Source organism: Phodopus roborovskii, unplaced genomic scaffold (genome assembly GCF_943737965.1).
Source record: "Phodopus roborovskii unplaced genomic scaffold, PHOROB, whole genome shotgun sequence".
NCBI classification, from domain to species: Eukaryota; Metazoa; Chordata; class Mammalia; order Rodentia; family Cricetidae; genus Phodopus; species Phodopus roborovskii.
This window is the reverse complement of record NW_026126484.1, coordinates 3,875,589-3,886,500: the sequence shown is the minus strand read 5'-3', so window position 1 is coordinate 3,886,500 and position 10,912 is coordinate 3,875,589. Positions and strand designations below refer to the sequence as shown.

Here is a 10,912-nt window from a genome sequence, read left to right as displayed (position 1 = left end):
TAATTAAAAATAAAACTTAAAAAAACTCACTTTTCAACAACAAATAAGCCAGTGTGCCTCACATAATTTCAAGGTGAAGACAAGCAAATCACATGACAAAAAGCTCATTACAAAACATTATCCAAACAGATTTTACAGTCAGACATGGAAATGAAAATCAATTTTCTTTTTCTCCATTGTTTTTATGCTTGATCATTAACTGGGTACAAGTAGAGTGCTGAGGTAAAACATTGATGAACAGTTTGTGATTTTTTTTCTTAAAATAGGAACAGTTTAGTATTGCAAGATTGTCAGCAACATTTAGCCATATCTACACAATGTGCATATACCTACACATACTGAGCTTTGGTCCAGCGTAGAGAAGAGAGCAAAGGCATTTGGATTTCTTTTTGGTTACAGCTTGAGTTCTTTGATACGCCTCTACTTGTTTTGTTCTGCTTCCCCCCAGCTCCTTCTGCTTTTTTTGTTCTCTTTTGTGTTGTGTTGTGTGTGTAACTGTGTGATCACGACATAAAGAGTCCAAAACTTGCAAAGGCAAGTGAAACTTTTAACTATTTAAAGCATCTTTTTGGTTGAAAGGAAAACAACCCCACAAGCAAGTGTAAAATACAATATTGGCTGCCATTTCTCATCAATTATGAAGAAAATGAAGATGACAACAATTTAAAAAATGTGAGAAAGATTACAGAAGCTTGAAGTACAATGCATACGCCCAAAGTGGCTTTTACTTTTTGTGAGTGGCAACCTTAACCTTAACCTTCAGTTCATGGAAACATAAAAGACACTTAGATGCTATTGATATATGAAGTTGTTTACCAGAGGAAGTTAGAAATGTCTAATAAAATTAAGCAGTAGGTGTGGTCCTGAAGGCTTGTGTGTTCCCAAGTACAGTTTATATTCCTAAGAATCTGTTCAGGCTATTTTTTTTTTGCCTTGTAGCAAAAAATTCATCAGTAAAAAAATCAATATAAGAAGCATTACAACACTATATAAATAATTTATAAAACAATACAAAATTATAAAACTATAAAAAAATCACTGCACATGAATAGTTTTACAACCATGGGATGAATTCATTTCTTTTTTGTCTACTCTGGGTGATTACTTTTATATTTTCACTATTCTAGTTATGCTCTCCCAATTATAGATCTCAGAACTTAGCAGGCCTCATGTGCCTGCTGCCGGTTCCGATTTAAACATTTAGCATCCGTCATATGTTATCTTGTTAACTTCTCTTCTTGGGGAGCTTTTCTTGATGGAATTTGGAGCAGGTCCTAGGAGAATACAAAATCTGTTTTAATCAATAAAGTTTTCGGTTTCTGGGTTGCTGGTATCTGTGCAGTTTTCGAAGTGGTGAAATGCTACCATGATGATGTTGGCACTGATCAGGCTGGTTGTGGTCCAATTAGCATCAGACTGGTGTCATGGAAACACTTTTATTAATGCCTCTCTCACTTCCAGGATTACTGTTACCTAGTTTTCTTGTTGGGACATTTATGATTGCTGATTGAACCAGCTGAGGGGTTTATGCATTGCCCCATTTTCATAACCAGCAAAGGAACCAACACAACAAAAATCTAGAACCCCTGGGTGGGAGGAGTGAGCTAGGGGAAGGAGATGGTCTTTGTAATCAACTGGGCAATGTGAGGTGGGGTTTTACTTTACCTTTCATGATTTGCTTCTAGGCAGTAGATGAGCATGCTTTGTAATTAATTACTTATAGATATTTACATTTTGATAACAAGTAAATTGATGATTCTCTTTTACCTCCTTTGCTAGAACTCTCCTAGGAGTTTCTTTGCCCTTCCATCCTGTTTGTCCATTCTGTGGGCTTCTTGGGTCTCATGGGTCATGCCTTGGGGATGCTCTTTTAAAAATGAATTAATATGCTGGTTTTAATAGTGAAGGCTTTTCTGATATGTTTTACAAGCTGCTTCTGTATACTTTTCCTTTCTTGGAGAACCTTTGTTGCTAAAACTTTTCTAGTCAAGAAGTCAGAACCTAATTCCAATTGCTTGAATTTGGCCGTCACTTTTTGTCCTATTTACATATTCCAAGAACAGCTGTACCCCACGTCCAATGTCTACCAACATTGTATAAGAAGTAAGCCGCAGACAAGATGAGGTTAACAGGCTATTTGGGAGCCTCTACCTAACAATCTAGGTCACTGACATTTTCTTTGTGGTCTGTTTTGTGTGAGGTGGATGGGTATGAACATGCTTGTGTGTGTGTGTGTGTGTGTGTGTGTGTGTGTGTGTGTGTCTGTGTGTCTGTGTGTGTGTGTGTGTTGACTGAAACCTTGAGACATTTCTTTGGCTATCAGACTTCTGAGAGAAATTGCTTTGAACAGAAGCAAAACACAGATGTAAGTATTGAACCATATGTGCAGGTTATATTTATATTACAGAATTAGTTTTGATCAGCTCTCCACACTTGTGGCTAGCAGACTGAAAAAAAAAATCCCAATCTCTGGTAAGGACCGAGGCACAACTATAGCCTCTGTCGGTGTTGATAGTCACACAGCAAAGCCCTGGTTATTCTGGAGTCTTTCCTGCATCCCTGCAGGCTGGGAGTGGAAAATACATTGTTTCTTCCCACTTCTGCTACCTTCCAAGATTCTGGGAGCCACATGAGAGGGAGGTGGAGAAATAAGGAAGAAAGGGAGGTGTGAGCTCCATTTTCCTTCTCGAAACTACTACACATAGTGAGAAGAAAGTCATGAATGCTTTGGCACACAATCCCACAATCCAGGTTGTCCCTCCCCACCTAAAACAAATAAAAGAAAATAACACAATTTGTGAAAACAAACAATTTCTACTGCTAAGAAGCAAATTGGTAGAGAGTGAGCCACACAGAATGATTTTAACAATGGTGCCCACCCTGGTGGCAGAGACAACAGATGAGAAAGACGGGAGAAAGCAGGCTTCCTACTTTTCTGTTAGTACAGATGTAAAAATTCATAACAATTTTACACGCAGAGGCGAGTAGACGAGCAACAGCATTTGCAGTGTTTCCGACTTTGGTTAATAGGTTTTGCAGTGATCAGCACTTAGTCCCTGAAGGGTTGCAGGCACTCCTCCAGGTGGCAGGCTTGCATTCGCTTTGAACAGATACACGTTTGTGGTGGCGGGGGTTTTGTTGTTGTTGTTGTTGTTGTTTTTTTTTTTTTTTTTTTTTTTTTTGGTTTAGTTTTTTTTCCCTTTTCCTTAAAAGGTGTTCATATTTTCATCATATACAGAAAAAAGTAAGTGAATATTTGGTTTGCTTTAAAAAACTGGCTTTAGGGAGACAGGTTGGGGAGGAGACGATCCTACCACATACTCCTTCCAAGTGGTGTGTTTCTTGTTTAAAAATTTAAAATTTCCTTTTCTTTTTCCTTTTGGAAAACCAACGGACGTGTATAAACCATTCTGCCCTTTGGGTAGTTTTTTTTTTTTTCCTTTCCTTTTTTTTTTTTTTTTTTTTTTGTCTTTCACATACAAGGGAGATGATGAGTGGGGGTGTCTTTAAATCCTTTCTTCTTTCTTTTTTTTTTTGTGGAGATTCAGGGTAGCATTCAGTATCTGTGGCGCTTCCTTCTGACCATGAATGGGAGTGTCTAGCAGTTTTCTTCAGGGGAATCTGCTAAGGGCTCCAGGGGGACTGCTGAAGTTGGCTCATGTTGCTTTAAGCGCTTAATTGTGTTCTTCAGGGCTTGTCTCTTATTGCAGAACCAAACTCTAACTACTTCTCGGTCATAGTTTAGCTTCTCAGCAATCTCGGTCATTTCCTGCCCTGAGGGGTGTGTGTTCTTCTCAAAGTGGGCATTGAGGATCTCAAGGGCCTGGGGTGTGAAGGAGGTGCGCCGCTTGCGCTTTTTGGAGGGCTCACTCCCAATAAATTCGGTGAGGTTCTGCATACCTGCTCGATGGCGGGCCTCAGCCTCAGCCATCCACCGCTCAAGCACCGGCTTGATCTTCTGGGCACTTTTAGGGGTGATGTCCAGCTTTTCAAACCTGGCAGGATACAAAAGGCCAGGGTTCAGTTTGGCTGTCAGACTGCTAGCTATAGTGTTCTCTTGGGCTTCCTGTGGTAGGAAAAAGTGGCTTCTCAGGATGGTGTGTCTGGGGGGAGAATTGAGAAAGAACAGTCTTACACTGAGTCCTCTGCCAGGGTGGGCCTCCTGCCTGCCTGCCTGATTGCCTGGCAGGGTGAATTCACTCCAGATTAGCAGCCAGCTGCAAGGTAGCCAGCCCTGCCCCAGCCAGCACCCACCCTCCCAGCGTGCTCCATGCGAGCCATGCAGACAGATCTCCAAGCACATGGACAGGGGAGAGGGACAAGCACAGCATACACCTGGAAACAAGCAACTGGAAGGCCTTTTCTCTTGAACTCTGGGAGCTAAGCTGCCTTTTCAGCTGATCCCAACTCTGTTTCCCCAACCCTCAGAATTCTTAAGGCAGAGATTAACCAAGAAAATGACATTCAAGACAACAGTTGTCACATTCTTTTACTTAAAATGATCATATTTTACATTTGGTTTTCTCCTCTATTGTGTTGTTGGTTTTGAAAACCATTACAGCTATTATCATAGTCTGGTATGGGTACTGGGCCAAGCTCCTCTTTCTGCATCTCTTTTTATCTCCCCTTGTGTCTTATTTTAACTTCTTTCTCCCTGGTAACAATTTTCCCCATATGTAAGTTAACAACATCCCTCCCTGTCCAGGTAAAACACAGACCAGTTGTCACTTTACAGTTCTGGTCTAAACAGCTGGATACATTGTAATTACTATGGAATACCCCACCCCTGGGTGGGCTTAGGTCACCTCATGCCTTCCAATCACCATCCAGTGTAATGGTGCACTTTCGTACCAGAGCATCATGCTGTGTTTAATGTGTGATATCTGCAAACTGTACTTGAATGATATCATTTTCTGTAAATGAGGTCTTCTATATATCAATTGCCATCAGCAATTCCTTGCTAAATTTACTTTAAAAAATATGAAGCATCCTGAACAAAATTATATAGACTGTTTTAAAAAGTCCTTCTCGTACTAAACTCATACTGTCAGAAAGATACCAAAAGAGACCAGTTCCTTTTGCTCATTTGTTTCTTTATTCTAAGTCCAAATTCATGTCCCCCCTATTGGCAATAGTGGGCACAGACTTTCTCTTTTTAAAAAATGTTCCATGTTGTTGAAAAGCAATCATCTGGTGTGTTTTAAGATCCTTGCAAAAGGATAGAACAGGAAGGCCTTCCTCTGCTCCAGGATCTGAGTGTTGGAGGGTTTCTTTAGATCCCTTTGTTGAGATGAGCAGCACAAGGTTTAACTCCATGGCACTCCCACACAGAGTTCAAGAAGGCATTCGCTTACTTAGCATTATTAATGAGTTTGTCACCTGTGGCAGCCTTCCCAAAGCCACCCTGGTGATAACTTGCCACCTTCTGTATTTTGCCATCCTTCATCATAAAAGCCTGGGGCTTGAACTCTTGATAGCATCACAACTGGTCTCATAGGGCTATGGTATCAGGGACAGAGCTGGTGAAAGAGATATCTGGTGTATCAGTGTCATCTTCCTTTTGTACCTCTGATAAGAAGGCTCACACAGCATCTAGGAGTCACTGCAGTCAATTAGCACAGAGTGACATTTCAGTGTGCGGTCACTGATGTATAGTCTTTCCCACTCTTTGAATTCACTGAGAATATGCCAATGTAAAGTCTTGAGACTTGTTAATTAATTAATTAATTAGTTAATTAATTGATAGGATAGATATCTTCTAAACTGTGTCAGTAAAACACTGGGAACTGGATACAGGCCCTGAAGTATAGGGGTTTTCTCTGTTAAATAACATTCTCAGAAGTCTGCATTCTACAGTATTTTTAGCTTCCCTCTGGGGAAGGCTTAAGAAATCAGCATATCTGATTGGGGATGCCCAGGAATCCGTGTGTATATGTATATATGAATTGAAACATTTGAGAGCACTTCAGTCAATAAAAGAAAATCACATTTTTGGGTTAAAATAAGCAGAGAGAATTTAGCAACAATGGCAAATTGGCATCAAAATAAAAACCTGTGGCTGCCTTGATCACAAGGCACCGGGACCAAACAAAATTAATGTCTCCTGACAGGGAGAGACAGTATCCCATCATTGATGCTGCTTGTTAGCGTTGAGGCTTCTGTACGTGTTGTTTGGAATAACATATACAAGCCTTGATATAAATTTCCCAGCAGTAGTATCCTTGTATAGACTGAATAAAGGTTATTTTCTACAGGGAGGTATCTTATAAGAAAAAACAGTAGGGGAGACCATAGAAGTGAAAGGATCCTATGGTGCTTTTTGTATTTAACAACAATCAATGGGTTTTATGGAAAATCATTGAGCAAAATGTGAGCTGCAAGCTACCACCCCATACTGATGTTATTTATAACCTTAGTCTTAAACTGCAGGAAAAGTACACTTCTGTCCTTTGGGGAATACATTAAAAGTATAAAGAGCAGATAAAAAGACAGCATTTCATGGATCACCAAGAACAAAATCCACTTAAATGAGTTTAGAGTTTGTTTCTTGGCTGTTCCTGATGGAGGAGGACTCCTAAGGCATTGCCCAAGAGGAAAAAGCTCCTTCGTTACCTCATGCATAAACATGGGATTAGTGCAACACACAGACATGCGTGGGGGCTGACCCTGAAGACTCAACCCGGATCAACTCAAACACAACCAAGGCTGGATTCAGTCATTTATTTAATGTGGAGGGGAGGGTATGGGTACAGTTAGGCCAGATTCACTACCCGTTTCTAAGACATTTAAAACAGGTCTTTTCCTTTTTCTTTCTTTCTTTCTTCCTTCCTCCCTTTCATCCTTTCTTTCTTTCTTTCTTTGTTCCTTTCTTTCTTTCTTTCCTTTTATTCCTTCTACCTTCTTTCGTTTCTGCTTATAAGGATGTGTCTGGGCAGGCAACTTATAAAATTTCCTCCCATGAGATAGTGAAATTTGCTAAAATGTGTGTTTCATGGGAAACCTTGAAGCCATCTCTGAGAAATTAACAGTGGGTGAACTAGCAGCTTTGCTTTTGCTCAGGATGCCCATGTGTGGGAGCATTCTCATCTCCCAGGGACATGGAGGAGAAAAGAGATCCCTGCCCAGGGCAACACATTTTAACCTGCAAGCCTTGGAAGTTCTTAGAGTCGATAGGAGTTAGGAGGCCAGGACCCCTCAACTCTGCATTGACACCCCATTTTGCATCAATGTCACCAGTGCCAGCACACAACTACCCCAATCTTCATTATCATGCTCTCTTCCTCCAGTTTGCCCACCCAAAGAAGAGCTGAGCTGCAAGAACAAACAAGGCCTGGGCTGGCCAGTGACAGCATGCAGAGCCCGTTACCTGCAGATGGCTGACTGGCTGTATGCAGGGCCCTCTGTGGCACTGAGGGCTTGTCCCACCTGAGTCTGTGTCAGGCCAAGGGACAGGCGTCGGATTTTAAAAGCTTTGGCAAATTCTCGAATCTCCTCCAGATTAACCCCATCCACCTCACCCGATGCCGTTTGAGGATCTGTGGAAATGTTTTTAAAATAGGATTAACACGTCAACACATAGCCTGTCAGTATGTTTATCACTGAGCAGCCATAGAGCGATGGAGAAACCATCATAGTACTTCTTTGTCTCTCATCCTTCAGTATACCTTCCTCCTCCACAAGCCATCCTTCAATGGCCTTCTATTCCAGATAAAGCCACTCCTATTTACCCTGCCACTTCCAAAAGCAAGAACACAGTTCTTTGGGGCTTAGCAGCAGCAGTGAACAAGGGCAGGCCCTTGCTGGAGGGATCCAGCCCCACTTTTAGGTAAGCCCATTCATACACTGTGCAAAAACATAAACACAGGACGGAGGTTTCTGCCTGAAATGTCTTAATTGAAATTCCCCATGTTAACAATTGCCCACGAAGGAAATGGCACTCTGTGTTTTTCTTTCACCTGATTGCCATGTAGCCAGGCTAATAGATGGTAATCTCGCCTCATTTCTTATGTTCGCATTACCCCTCAGAAGAGCATGGTTATGAAGCTGTGAGAATAATATTGTCTTTTTTCCCCATAGCGGTTTACCCTCACAGCTGCCTTTGTCTCCTGAAAGGGCACATAATAAAAACTGCCTACCACAGGAAGGCTCCTTTGGTGCCGGATAACGCGGTCAATTTAGGACTTATCAAGGGAAATGACACAACAGCTGGAGAATGAAACTTTCTCCCCCCTGGCTACTGATCCCTGGATAAATGAAAGAGTTCGCTCGCCAAGCTGGAGCCAGCATGGGCTGGGCCTGGTGAGAGATTTCAGTGTGGCTCAATGCTGCCCGTGGAGAAGCCAGTCCTGCCGCAAGGATCTCTATTGTTCTTTACCTCACTCTTCCGACTTAGCTGAAAGTTGTGCTTCCTCTTCCTGCACAGCAACCCATCAATTTCAGTGCATTTCTGTTCTTGTCCCAGGACTGTGGTCGACTATGCTACCGTTCTTGGCTCAGTGCTATGTACTCTCTGGCTATGACTAAAAGAAACATTTGCATCCTAAGTGTGCATTGGGGAAGGTCCTAGAGTACTGTGCATAGCTTCTCTCAGTACAAGGTAGGGTGGAGGTGTGGGCAGTGATTCCCACAGGCTGTGGAAAACATACTGTTAATAGAATAATACAGGTATACGTTATACATGTATCTTCACATTAAAAGTAAACCTCTGACCAGGTATAGTAGCACACATGTGTGGTGCTGAAGCAAGAGAAGTCATGAACCCCAGTCCACGGCCAAACAGGGCAACTCAGAAAGACTATTTAAGAAGTCCTTAGAAATTTCATAGTGCTAGCTCTCATTTCATCACAGAGAGATTAAATAGCGGTTTGGTCATTGCAGTCAGTTTGTAAGTGACTTTTGGTTTCTGACTGGAGTGGGGAGGCATGTTTATTTGGGGCTTAGCTTGAAAAACCAATGGAAAAATGAGAGGAAACAATCAGGAACTGGTTTTGGGAGTGCCACTAGGGATACAAACCACTCTTAAGGGCTGGCTCCATGTGCAGCAGTAGATGGCCAGCATGAAACAAACTCAATGGCAGTTTTGGAGGTTTTTAATTTTATTGTTAACTTTACAGGTCTTTGGCATAGATATTATGATTTCTGATTTCCATGTTTCTGTGAGATCTCTCTCTCTGTGTATGTCTCTGTATCTATATGCATTTCTTGTGCTGTTTGTTTGGCTCTTTTGCTTCTATTTGTTTTGCCCTATTGTGGTTCATTTGTTTTCATTTTATCATTATTTTGTAGATGCCTCTTTGTTTTTTAACAAGAGAGAGAAAGAAAGGGCGTGGATTTGGGTGGGAGGGGAGGTGGGGAATCTAGGAGGGGTTGGGGAGGGGAAACTATAATCAGAATATACTATATGAAAAAAATTATTTTCAGTAAAAGAAAGGAAAAGAAAAAAGAATGTACAAAACAAAAGACTGGTAGTGTGATTCAGCCCTAAGCATGCATAGAAGGGAAGAGGGACAGGAGGGGCCATTTGCCAGAGAATCTAAGGGCTTTGCTTTGTGAGTAAAAGGGGCACACAAGCTGGAGAAGGAACTCATCCAAGTGTTGAACATCTCAGGACAGCACACTGACAGCCTGCATGTATGGCAGGGCTTGTTGTTTATAAGGTTGGTTTGGATAAGATGAATTAAAATCTATCCTCCCCACCCTCAATTTCCTTCTAGAAATCTGCTATTGAGTCAATGTAAGACTTTTGAGTGTTTTGTGGTGGAGATTGTCCTCTGCATTTTAAATCCCACCAGCATAGCAGAGTGGAGTGGCTTTCAGGGTTCACAAAGAACTCTGGGAGACCACATCTGCACACATGGCTGCCTCTAGCTCTTGTCTTATTTCCTTGCTAAAATAATCCCAGAATCAGGAGCTGCAAATGAGTAATGCAGAAGGCTCACACATATTTTGAATTACTTGTCAATAATATAAAAGGGGGCTTTTAAAGGAAAAGCAAGAGTTTGATGTTCTTTCCAGTGCAGAGGATCTACATTTTCAGTAGTTGTTTTCAGTCACGTGGAACCGATTCTCACTGCCCCTCAGCCCTTCTACTCCAGTCCCTCTCACATTTGCTGCCTGTCCAAGATGAGCTGTGAGCCTGAGTTCAGATTGGGCATTCTTGCTGCTTGGTTCTGGGGCTTAAGCAGGAAATACTAGGTGACACAGTGGCTGTCATTATCAAAGATGACAGTACACAAACAGGACAGATTTACAGCATATCTATGTTAAAAACAAGCAAAAAACCTCATGGTGGAAGGAAGAATTATTAGGATTAAGAAAAAATTATTAGGATTAAGAAAAAGAGGAGAGAAGCATAAAAATTAGTAGCTGAGGAATACTGGTTTAGAATAGAGGTGGGCATTGGCTAGTACAGAATGGTACAGTGAAAGGAAAGATTGGCCTTGTCTCTTCCAAAGATGGTGAAGTGTTTGTCAGTCTTGCAAGTAACACCAGACACTCAAACACTCAAAACTTAAGGAAAAAAAAGTCAGAGACTTTCTTTGCACAGACATGGCTTTTAGAATGGTGCTTTTAATTTGAGAGGCTTGAGTCACCTGGTATGGCCAGGAGAACATCTTATAGGTGGTACAGGGGTTCTGATGTGGCAGTGGGTGGTGGGGGTGGGGTGGGGGGTGTCTGCCTGTTCTTGCCTGCATGTCTCCACCTTTTCCTCTTCATGGAACTATTTTTCTGAACCCATTCATGCTCTCATCAGAAGGTTATGAAGATGATTTGAGACCAGCTTGATTGGGAGCACAAGAGCAATTTTCAGGGCTCAAAGTGGATCCAGCAACTATAGCCAGAAATCTCAAGTAGAGTTTCTCTGGATAGAGGAAGAAGTGGTGGTCCTTTTGTAGAAGTTGTCTAAGCCTAA

General features: G+C 41.7%; 1 protein-coding gene across 1 annotated transcript in view; it reads right to left on the bottom strand.

The window, feature by feature from the left end:
- Positions 1-3,551: 3,551 nt before the first annotated feature.
- The window catches only part of LOC127229616 (POU domain, class 6, transcription factor 2), a 123,030-nt gene continuing 115,669 nt past the window's right edge, over positions 3,552-10,912 (bottom strand). The window contains exons 6-7 of the mRNA XM_051194691.1: positions 7,367-7,535; positions 3,552-4,103 (exon numbers count right to left, since the gene is read on the bottom strand). Coding sequence (XP_051050648.1) covers positions 3,599-4,103; positions 7,367-7,535 — 674 coding nt within the window. The 3' untranslated portion in view covers positions 3,552-3,598. The remainder of the gene's footprint in view (positions 4,104-7,366; positions 7,536-10,912) is intronic.